Source organism: Sesamum indicum, linkage group LG4 (assembly GCF_000512975.1).
Source record: "Sesamum indicum cultivar Zhongzhi No. 13 linkage group LG4, S_indicum_v1.0, whole genome shotgun sequence".
NCBI lineage: Eukaryota > Viridiplantae > Streptophyta > Magnoliopsida > Lamiales > Pedaliaceae > Sesamum > Sesamum indicum.
Genome location: NC_026148.1, coordinates 10,042,132 through 10,059,881, shown reverse-complemented (window position 1 = coordinate 10,059,881; position 17,750 = coordinate 10,042,132). Strand labels below are relative to the sequence as shown.

General features: G+C 36.3%; 3 protein-coding genes across 5 annotated transcripts in view; 2 read left to right on the top strand and 1 right to left on the bottom strand.

The window, feature by feature from the left end:
- The window catches only part of LOC105160491 (flap endonuclease GEN-like 2), a 5,945-nt gene extending 5,107 nt beyond the window's left edge, over positions 1–838 (top strand). For all 3 annotated transcript variants that reach the window (XM_011077884.2, XM_011077886.2, XM_011077887.2), the window contains exon 14: positions 137–838. In XM_011077884.2, the coding sequence (XP_011076186.1) occupies positions 137–677 (541 nt within the window). In that variant the 3' untranslated portion in view covers positions 678–838. The remainder of the gene's footprint in view (positions 1–136) is intronic.
- On the bottom strand, positions 1,229–10,194 carry LOC105160490 (DNA mismatch repair protein MSH3). The gene is made up of 12 exons (XM_011077882.2): positions 9,025–10,194; positions 7,359–7,550; positions 7,030–7,194; positions 6,843–6,941; positions 6,479–6,724; positions 5,790–6,041; positions 5,114–5,245; positions 4,379–4,639; positions 4,222–4,293; positions 3,113–3,262; positions 2,094–2,585; positions 1,229–1,869 (listed from the first exon to the last, which is right to left on the bottom strand). The coding sequence occupies exons 1-12, from the start codon at positions 9,967–9,969 to the stop codon at positions 1,552–1,554; spliced, it is 3,324 nt and encodes a 1,107-aa protein (XP_011076184.1). The 5' UTR covers positions 9,970–10,194; the 3' UTR covers positions 1,229–1,551.
- Positions 13,952–15,415, top strand: LOC105160708 (WD repeat-containing protein RUP2). The gene has a single exon (XM_011078187.2). It carries the CDS (start codon positions 14,255–14,257, stop codon positions 15,413–15,415), a length of 1,161 nt encoding a protein of 386 aa, XP_011076489.1. The 5' UTR covers positions 13,952–14,254.

Below are 17,750 nucleotides of genomic sequence, written 5' to 3'. Positions count from 1 at the left end.
GAGCGGTCGTAAGGGGGCAGGGGCCGGTAGAGCTCCTGCTTTAAGGAGTTATTAGTTCCCAAGTCTTGATGTAAACATGTGAGTCTCTAATTGCTGGTATAAGTCATGACCTCGTTCCGTTCTCTTTCTCTGTTAGTGCTTGCCCTGAAAAGATTCTGGAATTCCACGAAAGAAAAGCGGAAAAACAGAAAGCCGCTCGTAGATCAAGGCCGAAGCAATCCAACAAAAGAGCAGCAGAGATGAAGGAAATTGAGGATAAACTCCACAAATTGCTGCTTGACATTGAACAAGAAAGTAGTACCACAAGTAATGCTGTTAGCTTAGGTGCATTGTTGCCACAGAAGATCCCAACTAATGCGCATGTTGATCTGGATGAAGGACGGTTGCACCTTAATGCTAAGTCAGTAAGAATTAGTCGAAAAGATAATGGCAGCAGCAACGTGGGAAGCTCTGGTTCTGGTTACTATTCCACTGCTTCAGCATCTTTAGAAACAGAAATCATTGATCTTGTTAGTCCACCACCACGCGTACATTCCCATGAGGTCTTAAAATGCCAAGAGGTGAGGAATATCGACGTGATTGAGTTGAGTGATACGGACGATGCGTCACCTGAACATGCCAGAAAAGCAAGGGAGTTGAGATTGTTTATGGCCAGTGTTAGAGATGAAAACTTGTAGTTGACAGTACAGAGATATACGTTCGATCAAGGCCTGTCTTGATCAAGAGGTGTACTTTATGTCATGCTCTTTTTTTTATTTTTATCAGTGTACTGTGGACTGATAAAACCCAGCTTCGATGATAAATATACAGAACTTTGTAATATCTTATTGTATATATGTATGTGAAAAAAAGAAAGGAAATGTTATTTCCTTTTAGTTTTAAAATCAAATAAAACACATTTGTTTATATTCAATAATTGAAAAGGATGAAACAATATTACATATTGAAATACCAAAATCACACATGAATATGTGTTCCACTATTGGTATGGTTTTCATTTTCAACTATACACATTTCCATGCGAAATTAATTGGTATTTTAATGCATCATTTAAAATTCTATAATAGAAAAAGAACCAATTTAATTGACTTTTAAATGTATATAAGTGAAAATTATTGAAATAACAAAAGATCAATGATAGTGTGAAACTATTAAATATGTATATTTTACTTTTTAGAAAAACAAGGATGTCGAAAATCATAAAGAATGTTGTGTAACTCCCCATGACGACACTAAGCATGAGTCCATCAAGAACTAAAACCTAATGAATTGCCAAACAAATTTAGATCGGAATGTAAGTTTATACCGAAGTCCAAACACACTAACAGTCAACCTTTAACTATTAGGCCACAGGCCATAATATTTGGCGGTCTGCGCACATATGGTTGGGATCAAGCAAAGTAATGGTTATCCAGGAAAACCCAATAAAATTTACACCAAGCTTATACAAACTTGAACCTAGAAATTGGGAATTGAACTCTCTACTTATTATGTACAATCATGATATTTCCCCTGTGCTTCCATGGTAGTATTTCCAGGCTACACGGTATTTTACCTATTTAAGAGCTTGCCCGCGAGGCTTTTAGCAAGCTTCAAACTGCACAACCTCTTTGCAGCATCTTCTTCTTCGTGAAAGGCGAGATTTAGGTGAAAGAATAAATCTCTGTAGGCTTTCTCAATTTCTTCTAAGTTTCGAGTTCCTGCTGTGCGCAAGCAATCCATGGGTATGTAAGCATCCTCTTTGGCATTCTCTGATTTGTCATTCGGCATTGCACAGTTCATTAAGAACTTCATTTTCTCTTTTTTGCATACTTCTGCTTCCAATCTTGCAGCCATGGCAACCGCACGTCTAATGCACGAGGAAGGTAACTGAACAGGGGAGTAAGCATGAGTAAAATATAAAAACAGTGGAGTAAATCTTGATGCACTGAGCAAAAACACAAGTATAAGCCAAGATAGAATATACGACATCAATAGGATAATGGGTTATTGTAGTACTGTTTAGCATTTTTTACGCGTCTTCAACTATAAATATTGGAATGGCAAACTGCTTTACATGAATGAATCACAAAGAAAAAGATACTGAAGCTTACTTGTGCAAGTTGAGCGACCTTAAACCCAAAACTTCTCTCAGAAACACCAGCCACAAGTTTGTAAAGATAGGTAACATCATCATGATTCACGGTATCCATCTCATGGTCAGCTTTGAAGTTGAGATCTGTCTCCTTCTGTGGTGTCAAATATGAGACATGGTATGCTCCTATAGAGCCTGGGAAGTCATTCCCAATGTTGACTATTTCAGGATAATGAGTAACAAAGAGGACTATGCATCTTTTATGCTCCAGAAGATAATGCAACGTAGCATAAGCAATGGCCACACCATCGTGTGTACTTGTGCCTCTCCCAAGTTCATCAATTATGACCAACGAGCGGGATGTGGAATGCTGAAGAATGTGGGAGGCCTCACTCAATTCTTCTAAGAAAGTGCTTTTGCCCAGCTGAATACTGTCAGAAGCTCCCATTCGAGTGTAAATGCCATCCAGCACATGCAATTTCGCTGATGATGCTGGTACAAAGCAACCAACCTAGAGAAATCAGACGGGCATTTCGATAAAGTCATTCCAAAGATATAAATAACATGTAATCAGCTCCGAATATAATAAATCAACCCCAATAATTAAATAGTGGAGGCAGGTATCTGTTTGTCAAGAGCTTCTTTTGGATTTGTTGTGTTTTCTTTTCTTTCTTAGTTTTTCCCCTATCATTTTCCTTTTTCTTTTTTTTTTCTTTTGTGTGTGTGCGCGTGGGGTAGGGTTTCAGTGTGTAGGAGTGGATCAGCTTCTGTCAGCTTCAGCTATTCAAAGGTCGAGCATCCAGAATCACGGGAGTTTTCCTTGAAGTACCAGAATGTACACTCTTTACATGGTTAATATTGATTTACTTGCATTAGGAATCCATGCCACTGGGTTTAAGGAGATTTAGGGGGAAGATGACATATGATGCAATTGAACACACACACTCAGACAGGGCCAATTGGAATAAGCAAAACTGCAGGGGACATGAGAAAAGCATATGGTTCTTCAAATTGCGAGGACAAGGCTAATTTTTTTACCTGAGCCATGAGAGCTATTAGAGCAACCTGGCGAATATAGCAACTCTTCCCACCCATGTTTGGTCCGGTAACAATCTGACAGTACTGGCCATCTGCATGCAAATTTGTATCATTTGGAACAAAATCATTTTGCAAAATATCCTCCATAACCTGCCGGAAGTCAACAGCATGAGCAGCGAATCAGGGTTAAGGGGCTCGCAGAAAGAGAAAAGCATATAGATACTTGCCCAAGCAAGAAAAGGTAATAATCTATTGGCAATACACAGCAACAACTCAGGTAGGTAAAGAACACAATAATAATCAGCGCATGTACCATTATATCATATCTTGGAAGTAAAATAATCCTACCACAGATATAGAGCACTAACCGAACAAAGAAATCATCAGGTAACAATCTTGACAGACATCAAGGGCATAAGATGTTCACAAGCCTCTAGAAATCAAATCAGCATAGAGTAATGTAACTCAGTGAATCAGCCCGAAGCCTTATGTTGATTACTTATGCAGTGAAGTCAACACAATGTTGGATCCTTGATTTTAGTGAAACACTGTGAAAATGTCTTCAATACTCCAGATGATGCTAGTTGATTACTCTTTTAAATGTTTATTTCCTCATCCTTTTCCTATTCGCTTCTTTGCCGAAACCCGATGTCCAAAACATAGTCCAAACAAAAGACAAACAGCACAAGTCATCACATGGAAAAATCGCTTCTGTTTTTCAATTGTCTTCATAATCAAGATGAAAACATTTATGGGTGCAAAAATTACAGTCAAAAGCATAAACATCCCAAAGTGAGATAGGCAGCATTAGTATCCCAAATTACAGTCTCTAACATCTCCCCATATTTCAGAATTTAGGTTACAATAGAATGTCCCACAAAGACGATATTCAAGTAGACCGGGAATAGCACAATGTCATAGAGACAAAAACTGAAGAAGTGGAGCAATTATGAAAATCCACTGAAAATATTCAATGAAACTCACTTTTTTATTATTTGTCAATAACCAGAGAATTTGGTGTCCATAACTAAATATTTTATTTCCAAGAAAGAAACTAAACATAGGTAGCTCAGCCTACAATATGAAATTAAGGTGTCGACGGCACATACTGGATGTCGACCACAACTGATGTTTATCTCAGCAGGCTCATTGTCACTTACAAAAACTGGGCGCACATAATTCTGCAAGAATGAAACCAAGAAAATTCATTAACAAAGTTGTCGCAAAGTGATGAATAGGATCTCCGTGATCATGTAACAGCGGGACCTTAGTTCTTGAAACCATGGCAAGTGAATAGAGACAATCCAATGTAGCTAATGCTTGAACAGCAGACTGAAACTCAGAATAGGATCCACCAAATGTCTTCAAAAAACTGTCCCAAGTGGCTCGACAAACAACAGAAAGCTCCTCATTTGCCAGAGTTAACTGGTCTAAAGCACTCAATACTTCAGGTGGATGATATCTAATTGTTTTTTTGGTGCTATTTACTTTAACCCAGTCTGGAGGAACCTTCACATCAAGAGGCAGCTGCACACGAAGTTTATATTAATATTGGGATGTAGATCATGCATTAAAACACATCAAGAGATTTTATGAAAAAGACAAGAGGCTTCTTCCACATAACTAAAACACCAAATAAAATTGCAATACTGGTGGCCCATAAATGTAAATCCTCTAACACGAATTGTGATGGGGCCATAAAATTAATACCGAATGGCCTTGACTTCTTCCGAGACGAAGTAAGAGATATACACATCCAATAGCCATGTCCAAGTTGTCTCAGGAAAATGCATAAAATCCTTGATTAACTAAAAGCAGCACACAAGAAATCTTTAAAAAGGGGTAAAGGAAAGCTGACATGCATAAAGACAATATTCAGGCTACGAGACTACGAATTGAAAAGGAAATCATGTGCTCAACAAAGTCAAATATGTGCATAGAAACTGCTGATGCCGAGAAATCTAAGAATAGATTACACCAAACGCAAATTTCAATAAATACCTCTATCAAATGAGTGACCCCAGATACACTCATAAACTCTAGATTGTGAATCCGCAGCTGTTTGCGATATAGAGGAAGCAATTGGTATAACCTTTCATTTGCCAAGTGAACTTTGGTTCTTGCTGAAGCAACCTATACATGTACCAGTTAGATTTACTGTTAATTAATGAAGATAATTTACAAAAGGTTAATTACACTTAGATCCCCTTTGAAAATACGAAATTACACTTTCTCCCCCAAAGAAGATTCAAAATTATACTTAAAATTCATTATTTACACCCGATCTCCATTTTGTGTTAAATTTCCAATTTTCCCCTCATTTGACATTCCTACACAATAATTTTGTTCTTATAAGGAGAAGAATGTAATGATGTTAACCTCACTCAATATTTATATATTACATTTATTCTAAGTACAAAAATATACTTGGAAATGATAAATGAAAGGCAAAATTGAAAATTTATATAATTTTGTGTTTGCTAAAGTCAACATCTTTCTTCCAAACCCTACCGCAAGGGAGTTAGGCGTAAATGGAGAATTTTTTAATGGGGTGTAAACGTAATTTCAAACTTTTTGGAGGAAAGTGCAATTTCACATTTTCAGACAGGGTCTAAGTGCAATTAACCCCTTACAGAATACTTCAAACAGGCTGAACAGATGAACTCTTCAACTAAACCTCTGGGAAATTTCCATCAGAAATGATAAAAAGATTGTGAAGATCCCGTTGATCTGCAGCTTCTTTGTTCAGCATAGACAAAAGTCTTGCTGCAGTGCTAATAACACTAGAAGATGAGGCAGTCAATATCAACTTTCTCAGCAAAGCAGAGCGCACAGTTCTCACTTGTGGACTTCTGTTTTCATCTTCTTCAATGTGAAGTTGACACAGTTGTCTTCCAGCAAGTAAGATAGCTTGGACAACCGCAATAAACTGAACATACACCAAGAAAATGGTCATAAATATCCAGAGCAACATCTGCTGGCTGCAGAAACATTACCTGATAGCATTTATTTAGCTGAAACAATGAAGGGCAATACAATGGATAACCATTCCGCATTTATTCAGCATCGCCATGAAATGGAAATCATACAATGACAAAACAACTATTAAGGTGACAAATACACGAAATAAAATATAAAAAGGATATTACATTAAGATTGCTTACGTGCTGATAGCATTTGAACAGGAAGGAGCATCTGGGGTTGAAGGAGGTAAAATAGCAAAGATATTAACAAGTTAAACAAAAACCTAGAGTATGCATATACACATGAAGGAAGCAAGCAAAGGCACACATACATGAAGAAGAAGCAAGCAGAGACAAGGATAAGAACAGCGTTAGGGCATGAAAACCAGTAACTATTTGTTACCTCGGATGCTGTGGCAGTTCGATGGAAAATCCTTGTAATCCCACGCTGAACATCAGGTGCCCTTCCCAATGAGATCAAGACAGATGATATCAAATGATGAATCTCTGGTTGTGCAACAGTGATGTCAGAATTTTCCTCATTAAAATCAACCTCAGAGGCTTTAGAAGAACCCATCGACTCCAGTATTTCCGAAACAGCATCTGAACGTGCATATATCATACTTCTATCACATAAAGGATGGGTAACCTATAGAAACATGGAGCACATATCATGAGTTACAGTATCACCAAGCAAGACAAGACAGTAAGGGATTGAGAAAAACAAATATTGGAGAATACATATGAGGGTCTGCCACACTCCATACCCAATGTCTCAAAAGCCTTGAACCAAATACGGTCAGAGTATGATTCATGCATTGCAACAAGGATCCATTCTCAGAACCATCAGAGTTATTCTTGAGCACCTACATTTGGTGGCAACGTAATTTACAGATTATAAGTAGTCATTCATTTGAATTGCATAACATGCTTAATAGTCACTAAGCCACTCACCTCTAGTTGTTGCAGTGCATTAGCTGAGAGGGTCATCTCCATGATGCTAGAGAATGGCCGGAATGAAGCGTCCAAGCATAAGATTCTTTCAAAACCAAATTGTTTCAAATGACGAACAGTTACAGCTAATGCTTGAATAGCTAATTCAGGCATGTCCATAAGTCCCTTTAGATTAATAAATTAAGTGAAGAACAAATGAATACAGTATTAGCAACCTCATTCTGAATAACAAGTTATATGAGTGGAAATAAATAAAATAGGTTCATAATTGAAACCCAAAAGTTTCTTCTTTTATTTGGTTACAACAAGAAAACATACTTTAATCGCACCTTAAATGCCAAGGAATTATTGCCTTGGATAGATGCTATAACCTTCTCCTGCTGACCATTAGGTAAGTTATTTTCATTTAATTCCTCATACAATGATATCACTTCAGCAAGGGCACCACCATCATGAAAGCGATCTTGTGAAGCATACTCCACTCGAACATTTGACACGGGTCCAGCGAATGCCAGTAGCAACTAAACAGGAGGGGGGAAAACTCAGTCTGCTGGCAAACAAGATGATAGAAATTATAACAGGAAATAGTAACCAACAAGAATTTAATATGAATTGCTTTATATACACCAACACACCGATTCTACAAGGAAATTAGGTGAGAACCAAAGATACCACATGCATCAGGACAAGGTGGATTAGGAGATCATGCCTGCAAAGCTTAAGACATACATAATTTCTCAAGTGTTACACACTTTCATGAGGCTTCACTAAGAAGCCATAAGCAATCATGTAACCTTATTTGCAAATCTATAACAATTATAAAAATAAAGGCAATTCAACTCTTTTATAACTTTAAAAAAAAAATTGCTGAGGCCCTTCAAAGCATTAAAGACTGTGCTCATATTTGTTATGCAAACTGCAACTCAACCTCTTGGGTTCATAGGAATCCATAAATGCAAAAACAGGATGCTGATATTCCTGGCGCTTCAATACTAATAAGAATAATATTGATCAAAGGATGACTTCTAATAAGAGGTTATTCTGTAAATAGTAAGGATACTGACAGTTACCAGAAGTATCATACATCTTACTCAAATCAAAATGTTTTCCGCAGAAAAATAGAAGAAACTGAGGAGTAATAAATAAAGGTCTATAATCTGGGTGCCCACAAGTGGGGAGAACATTGGGCCCCTAATATATTTGGAATGTGGATGGCATATTTGTTTGGTTCCAATGCCGTGATATGTACAATTTCCAATCAGATTATTTCTGCATGCATTAAAAATGTTTCTTAACAGTAGATTCTACAAGTCAACTAATCAATCCATCAATAACCAAAAGGTTGTAGTTGTTTAATTTTCTATAACTGTACAAAATTTGATAATAGCGAAGTAACTATGAAATTGAAGTGACATAGGAAAGATTTATAATGTCCAAAGCACTTTTAGACATAACAGTTCAAAAAAGGTTCTACGAGATCTGTAGCATTCAACAAAATATCAGTCGGGAAAAGGTTCAATGAGATCAGTAGCATTGAAATACTGATGTATCCATTTTCCAAGAGAAAGGCTAAGACCGGTACCATAGAGTTGGTCATAAGCAGCATCATCTAATGGACTTTCTTATGTTTCTATTAGAGGCTCCAGAACTCAAAAAAGGCTGACCCAAAAGTTCGGTCTTAGCATTTGGTGCTCCTTCGGCCTCCTATCTAGACCACTGCAAGCATCATATGCACAAACTCGAGTTTCATTTATATGTTTTTTATTTCTAGAACCCTTCAAGTTTTATAAAGGGGCCAAACTTTTTGTCATCAACAACACAAGTCAAATTGCATGTTAGTGGATTTAAACGCTTCAGTGCAACTTCCCACAAAGAAACAACCACAACCAGAGCAAGTAAAGGAAGCAATAACTTAGTGCAAGCACATGCTGCCTCCTACATAACCAATGTGTCGCCTGATTTGCCATAACAAAATCAAAATTAATACTAAACTACCTTCTCCGTCTGCTTAGACAGCGGTCTTCCAAGAAGTAAGTCAGCAGGAGCCAAGTTCAAAAGCATAGCCTCCAACCCAGCCCTCATAAAGTTATCATCAAACTCCCCATAAACAACATCACCTGTTGAAATCTCGACCGCCACAGCCCCAATCTTCACATCCAATCCACTCTCCATATTCCCCACCATCTTCTCCACAACACAGAACAAATAATTGCTACACGACCCACACCTTTCCTCCCCACCCCCCAAATCCTCCGCAGCCTCCAAAGTGGCCTTAGTGTACAATGCCGATAACCCGCGGCAAAATGGGCCCAACCTATTCGTCCCATGGGCCTTAATTGCCGCGGTCTCAGTTTGTTTGACGACGCCAACTTTATAGCCTGCACTAACAAGTCTCCTCACATGAACATGCAGCCTAAAAGTTGGCACACTAGCAGTCAAAAAATTATGATCCATGTGCGCATATATACCCAATACTCTAGCAGCATTTTCAGCATCCTCTCCAAAAAATCTGTATTTATAACCAACCTCAATCATTAAAAGCACGTCAGGGTACCTCTCTTTGAGTTCAACTACTTGTTGCTCTAAAGGTGTGTACTTAGGGTTTCGGATTTGGGTGGAGTTCTTGTTTCTCGAAGGCTCTAGAAGCTCGTGTGGAGGTTCAAGAAGTTTGTCCAGAAATTTCTGGTGGAGGGCGGGGTTGGGTAGGGGTAAAACGGAGTTATCAGTGGGCGTGGGGTGAGTAAGTTTCGGGAGCTTGTTATGGCGGGAGTTCAGCTCGGTGGTTCTGAGGCGTTTGGCGGGTGAAAAGGAGACGGTGCTGGCGATTTTCGGCGGAGGTGTGGGCGGGTTTTGTGGTTGTGAGGGGCCGGCCGTGGTAGTGGAGTTTTTGGGTTTCGGTGCAAAGAAGCGGGAAATAACTTGTTGTTTCTGTTTCCCCATGGCAGCGTGCTGGTGGAGGGATAAGACGGCGACGCTGGTCGACGGCGGTTGTCCTACAATATTTGGCGGTTGGGCATCCTCCAGCTCCGGACCTTTCAGTCGTCCTGCACTTGTAACTCAGACGAATTGAAAATTATTATTAAAAATTAGTCAAATTTTCATTTTAATGATTTTGTCAAAAATTCAAAGAATTTTGGACATGCTAATGCTATTACGTTATTGGGCTGTCCATCGCATAGTGCACCGTGAGCCCACTAACATAACTGACAAATTCTTGAACCCTTTATTGCAATTATCCATCGCCCCATCTATACAACGTTTCCTTAGGCCCGTTTATTTTGCAATATAACTTATTTGAATTTTTGAATTATAAATAATTTATATTAACTATACTATATATTTATTTAGATTGTTTGGATTGAATAACCCAATCCACACAGTAATTAGTATCTGTCAAAATAACATGAAATAAACTTAACTATGACATGTAAGCACAGATATTTCGTTGAGTTTTTTCTGGCACATCCTGAGTCGGGGTTCATTGTTGGAAAATTTTAAGCTTCATATAATGAAATAATATTTTGAAATATAACAATCGAATTTAAAAATAAAAGTCACATTGAAAACAATTATTACATCACAGTTAGAAATGCTATTTACGATCAGAAAATTAAATAGTAAACTTACAACAAGAATTGCATCGTAACAATTCTCTGTCCATTGGTAATTGTAAAATTTAACCGAATTGTAGAATTCACTGTTTGTTTTAAAGAAAATATACGTCCCGCATCAATAGTGGATTGGGTACAACATAATTTCTCCCAAAATAAGACAGTTGCAGTTTTTACGATTTTAGCACTTTAAGGGTGAACACATCGATCAAACACTGAAAAGCATTTTACAAAACTTAAACTCAAATCTAAAATTTTGAGACATAGGTTAAGACCGAGAGAAAGAGCTCGAGAGTGTGAGTTGTGTTTGAGAGAATGAGGAGTGGCCTTTTTATAGGCATCCTCACATGCAACATTCAAAACAACCAATTGTGGCACTCAATTGTCCAAATGAGACAGCCACAATGGTTAAAAGAAATTGTGGCAGTTTTGAATTTCAAGTGAAATCTGAAATTGAAAATTTTAGGAATAAAAAAAATTAGAATTTTATTTTCAAAATTGAACTCAATGTTTTATATATATATATATATACAATGTTTTTTCTCCTTTTCTCAACCTAATATATGAATTTCATATATTTTTTACTAAAATTACAACAATCATTAGTTCGAACTGCATGCGCATGATACTGGAGTCGAGCAAATAAATGAGTAGGGGGCTGGTGGTGCAGGGAGTCGAGCTTTCATAGGCTCCAGGCTGTTTCAGGCAAAAGAAGAAGGATAACAAAAAAGAAAAAAAAAACCCAAAAAAAGGAGGAGGGACAATCGGAACGGCAAAGTATTGAATCTCAGTGGATGATAGCAGCAAAGCCACTCTGTCCCTTACAATACCGCATGGCTCTCTCTATCATTTAATCTTATGAAAACTAACAAATAAATCTAGCAAAATAAATTTCTAGGGTTTGTAAATTGGGGATTCATGGTCCCTCTATCTTCTTTAGGATATGGGTACTTTATGACCATAATGCACACAATTGTTGGCATACAAGAAGCCACATACTTATAAAAGTACACACCTTAGCTACTACATTAATTATGAAACAAATTTCACTCTACCCTGTACTTCATAGTAGAGTAAAGGGTCATACGCACCGACCCCCTCTTTTAGTATATAAGTAATTTTAGTTAATTTATATATTAGCTAATACAAGCTTTCATTAACATCAATTGTATTTTATTTAAATATTTCGAAAATTTACTTATACATTCGATTTAATATCTCATATATTTTAAGAATATTTACAAAATATAAATATTTCAGATTCTTTGATCTTTTTCGTCATATCAGATACAATTTACGTCTAATTTCTTGTATATGATTATGTATATATACATACCACGTGTATTATGTATGTGGAGGGTTCATAACCTCTTGTTCATATACATAAATCTGAAACAATTTGAATAGGGTTTCCTGCTAAGGCTAAGAAGAGTACGAAGAGCTACCATGCATGTTGAATTATTCAAGTTTTCATCACAACTTAATTTATTGCCCTGCAGCCCTTTGTTTTATTTATTATCAAATATTAATGCAATACATATATGGACAAAATTATTATTACGTGATTAATTCATCAATTATTCAAAATTTAACATTAGGAATTAATAACATAATTTTAGAACGAAATATATGGGTTCGATATTTGATTTTTCATAATAAGAAACAAATTTAAAACGAAATGCAAATGAAATATCTTTCAAATTTAGGGAGTGTCACATTATATATATATATATTTTTTGCCCTTCATTAATGTTCATCCTACATATATATTATTCTTATTCAAATCAAATTTAAGTGGATGGGACCAACTAAATGACAAGCACATTAACACAGTTAATTTTCTAAACTGCTTCATATCTGATTAAATTTAATTTAAGTGAAGTTAGAATTTCCTTAATTTACTGTATATATACATGAAGTATAAAGTAATTTAGTACAAGAATTGAGGGGACAAAAGGTTTGGCTTAGACCACGTAAGACAATGGCAGCCAACAACCTACGTCCACAAAATTGAGGTACAGAAGCAACCGCCATCTCTCTTTGTCCCTCCTCCACTTGTACTAATAGACTTATATAGTATCAAATACCCTCAATTAATACATCCTCGCATGTCCAACTGCCCAAAGAGCGATGAAAATTTCCCCTACTTTAATATATTCCCCTCAACTATTGCAAAAATACCCTAAAGCCCCCTACTATTTTCTTTATAATTCCATTTGTAAAATGGTGCACGCAAATACAACTTAAACCATCCATAAACATAAAATTCGTGACAATTACGTATTTAAGGTAATATTTAGTTCATATATATGATTGGTTTGTGGATATTAAATTTGTGGTGCAATAAAATTTTGCAACAAAAATTTGAGCCATATCTAGATGTGGTGAACGTGCAACACATGCAAAGAGTGGTAGAAATAATGCATGATTTCACTTTTCACGGGAAGTATCAATTTTTCCAAAATTTAAGGAATTATCAAAGCCGGTTATTGGTCAAGTGGGGTTAAGTCTCTTTGAGACAAAATCAAAAGGTCTTGATGTGCGAAAGATAAGAAGTATATAAGATTCAATTTTTGGTCCAATTGAGGTCCGTTGATGATCCAAAATCACCATAGGCTTTTTTGTTGCATATTGACGATCTGACCTATTCAACTGACATATTAGCATGATTAATCTAAAACGGCACATCAACCTAAAAAATCCATCAGTCGAGAGTAATTGGACCAACAAGAAGTTCAGAATAAGGATTTGAGATGACCTCAACATGTAATGACCTACTAATGTGCCAACAATATATCTTGCTTGTATGGAACATGACTGATGTGGCATACAGTTAGACCAATCCAATCCAATGAAATTACACACACATTTTAATCTAGGAATGTGGAAATCATGTTCAATCGATTCCTTGATTCTTTCGACCAACTCCTATAAATCGGAGAACACTTAGGATAAATGAGGTATTAGTCAACCAACGAACAAACTTATCAATTTACTCTTTTTTTTTTCTTTTTGCACTTTCTAGCAGTCTATTCATTTTTCCTAAACTCTTTCAGTTAAACTTATGATATTCAAGTATTTACCATACATACCTTGAATATCAAAGTTTACACTGGTTTGTAGATTTAATCCCCTAATAATTTTCATATAGCTAGTTCACATTTTATGACTAAATCCCATTAAAAATCTCGATCATTCTTACTAATGTTTTTAAATTGATCGTTCTATATTGTTATCTTTAAGTGTTTCTCAACATAATAGTAGAATATAGTTTTCTTGAAAAAAAAAAAAAACAAAGTAATCTAATTTCTATGAACATGAGAATCTAAAATGATCTCCTCCCCCCTCAAAAAAAAAAATGGAAAAAAAAAATTAAGGAAAAACAATGGAAGAGGGGTATCATAGTCATATGTCGAGACTTCATGGGCATTTGTGAAAAGAAAAAAAACAATGGAGTCAAAAGTGAAATATTCTATACCACGTTGAATCCTCTTTGAACATTGATAAACTGCCCAAATCCCACGGGAGCCTTTCATTGGTTACAAACCCACAAGAACAAAGCAACAAAAAATCCAGAACAATTCTCCGCATCAATCTGATCATATGAATGGGAAATGAAAAACTTCTCGTCCCATTCTCCCCTCCAAAACCCGCAGCCAAGCACCACCCCATTAAACCCAGAAACAGGACGAGGAGGAGAAGAAAAAGAAGAAGATCAGAAAGCAAGATGCGAGTGGGATTTCAATCTCTCCGCCGTAATTTCTTCTTCGGACGCCGGCTCCACCCCTTCCGACGCCATCGGAGTTGTCGAGTTCAACCAGAACGATAGCTTTCTCGCCACCGGCGGTATCGCCAGAAAAATCAGAATTTACAGCTTGGAAAAATCACTTGAATCGTGTCAAAAGGTTGAAACGGGAGTTAAGTTTCTCGACCACGCAGCTGCATGTGAATTCTACATCTGTACTCCGGCTAAGCTCAGTAGCATCAAGTGGAAACCCGGGTCGGGATCTCGGGTCATCGGGTCTGGGGACTACGATGGGGTGGTAATGGAGTATGATCTCGAAAAGCGGGTGCCCGTTTTTGAGCGCGACGAGCATGGAGGTAGACGTGTCTGGAGCATGGATTACTCGCACTGGGATCCGACAATTGGGGCATCTGGGTCTGATGATGGCACCATGCAAATGTGGGATCCGCGTTGCGACGGGGGGAAGTGTCTGGCTGTGGTCCAACCTAACCGGGTCGCCCGCAGCCCAGTTTGTTGCGTGGAGTTCAATCCGTTTGGCAGACCCCTCGTGGCCGTCGGATGCGCTGACCGTAGAATTTACGGGTACGATGTGCGCAATCTGGAAAACCCGGTTCTCCTCCTCGATGGACACCAACAGGCCGTCACATACACAAAGTTTCTGGATTCACGAACAATAGTTTCTTCCGCCATTGATGGGTGCTTGATGATGTGGGACACAGAGGATCAGCGCCCGATTAGGACTTACAGAGGACACGTCAACACCAGAAGATTCGTCGGATTATCCGTTTGGAGAAATGGCGGGCTGTTGAGCTGCGGGTCGGAAAACAATCAAGTGTTCGTGTATGACAAGAGATGGGGCGAGCCCATATGGGTTCGTGGGTTCGCACCGGCAGTTCAGCCACGGAGTGAACCGGGTTTTGTTAGCGGTGTTTGCTGGCGGCAGGCCGGAGACGAGCGGTGCATGCTGGTGGCGGGTGGTTCAGATGGGGTGTTGCAAGTCTTTGAGGGGGAAAGGAAGTCATGCTCGTAAAGGAAATTTGCAGGTTAAATTTAACATTTAAGATTTGAGGATAATTGATCCAATAATGTTATGTTGTGTTTGGATACTTTGATTTGATTTTAAAATTTTCAAATTCATAATGATAAATACATCGAAGTTATTTGGAGAAATTTATGATACATAAACTTTTAAATTCTTACACCTTTGTTTTGAGTTATATATTACTGCATTGTAAGAAAATTTAAATTTTGTAGTCATTTAAAATTATATTTTCAAATTTAATATCTTCATTCTAAATTCAACCTTACTTTTTTCTTTTGTTACATACATTTGAGGAAGAGAAATTATATAATGTAAGAGGAATTAGAGGCTATTTTTGTTTAGTTTTTATGTTAGTTTAAAGTTTTCTTCTCTATTTAGGTAAATTAATGTTATATTTGGATCGAAAAATATGACGTTGTAAATTTTAGATTAAGAGAAATATTCTTTTGAATTTATTCTAAAGTTCAAAGTTTTAAAACGTTCAACTCTAAGTTTGAATTGTGTTTGATTTATTATATTCTTAATTTTTTTTAATATTGAGTCATTTGAATTATTTTTATCCAAATTCATTCATGTATTTAGATCGATAAATTTAAAAATATAAATTTTAAATCCTTAAAAACAAATCTCTTGGAATTGTTTGGTTAATTTTAAAATTTAAACACTTTCAAATCCTTGTATTCTAATTTTGAAATCAATTAAAATTTTAAATTCTTTTCATATAGAGTCATTTGAAATTATGTGTTCAAATTCATCCATCCAAACATAACCTAAGTATATATTTGGATTGATGTATTTAATTTTTGTAGATTTAAAATCTCTAGTTGAAGTTCATCTAATTTATTTGTCTAATAAAATAAATCAATGAATTTTAAATCTTTAATAGAATCCATTAAATTTAAAGTCGTAAGTATGAAATTTATTCAAATGACTTAGTAATTTTAAAACCTTCTGAAATGCCTTGAAGCGTAGCTATATTTGGATTTGTCGGAATAATTTGAAACAGTATTTCATATAACTTTATATAAGAAAAATTTAAAATTAAAAGATCTGAAAGTCTTTGAAATTCATTATTTCAAATATTTCAGTCTAAACACTACCTATAAATCCAAATAAGAAATTTTAAATATTCAGATTTGAACTACAAGAAATTCTAAATTATATTCGTTTTAAATTTCTAGTCAAATTACAAACCAATCATTCCAACGCAACCTAATAGAACCGTTCTCTATTAACAAGAATTGGATGTTTGCAATATAGTCCTAATTCAATTATTATTATAATTATAAATTGATATTACATCTTATATTGAATTTCATATGTACCTTTACCACATATATATATATACATATATATATTTTTATTATTATTATTTTTAGAAAAATATATTTTAGGCAAGAGCCCACATGCCGTACGTTGGACAGTTTGGTTGCAGTGAGGCCATGAAAATGAACCAAGTAGTAAAAGTAATGTTAAGATGAGAAAGGGTGGGGTACATTTGGATTTGCTCCATTTCCTACCCAGATATACTGTCGGACTTACCAGCTCACACCACGTATCTGTCTTCACCCTTTAACAAATGTAGGCCCGCCTGCCAGTGTATCGGGTTTTTCTTTAAAACCGGGTACGGGTATCCATAATCGTTACTTAGCAAGTTCGGGTTTCTAGCCGAGTTCTGAACGGTCATACCTATGATATTTCAAGACCCAACAGGCTAGGCTGTCGCATCCCCCTTGTACCCAACAAAATGCCCGTGGACAATGAATTATACCTACCCAATCCAACCCCATGCGACCCGTTTCGTAGTTTGTGGGTCGTGTATGCTTGACCCGCAATGATTTATTTAAATTTTGGGTCATGATTTGTTTAAATTTTAGAACTAAGGATGTAAATAAAATTCCAACTTGTTTAAATTATACTCCGACTTAAAGAACTTGATAAATTATTAATTAAATTAAATATAGATGCCTTTTAATTGAAACAAATAATTTAATATTTACAAGTATATTATTACTATTTTTTCAGTAATTAACTCAGTACAAACGGATCAGGATTTATATAAATTCTTTTTGAAGTCTGGCATAATTACACATAAATTTTATGTGAATTATAATTACACAAAATCTTAGAGCATGGCAGTTAAAAAACCCCAAAAAACAAAAATTTAATGTAGTTCAAAAAAATGTGTAGAAATGGGCCGGGCCCAAAGAGCTAACAATTAATTCCCTCCAAAGATTAGGTCCAATAGAGGCCCAACCTATTTTTGGACTATGCCTCCAGTCAAGTTTCAGGCAGCCGAAACAATCATTTCTACTTGTGCCTT

What these genes read in the sequence shown, in the direction of transcription:
- LOC105160708 (XM_011078187.2), top strand. Translation starts at nt 14,255, where the DNA reads ATGAAAAACTTCTCGTCCCATTCTCCCCTCCAAAACCCGCAGCCAAGC.
- LOC105160490 (XM_011077882.2), bottom strand. Translation starts at nt 9,969, where the DNA reads ATGGGGAAACAGAAACAACAAGTTATTTCCCGCTTCTTTGCACCGAAA. An exon ending in ATGCACTGCAACAACTAGAG is followed by an intron (nt 6,942 to 7,029) that starts GTGAGTGGCTTA and finishes CACCAAATGTAG; the next exon opens with GTGCTCAAGAATAACTCTGA. An exon ending in CTGATGGAAATTTCCCAGAG is followed by an intron (nt 5,246 to 5,789) that starts GTTTAGTTGAAG and finishes GTACATGTATAG; the next exon opens with GTTGCTTCAGCAAGAACCAA.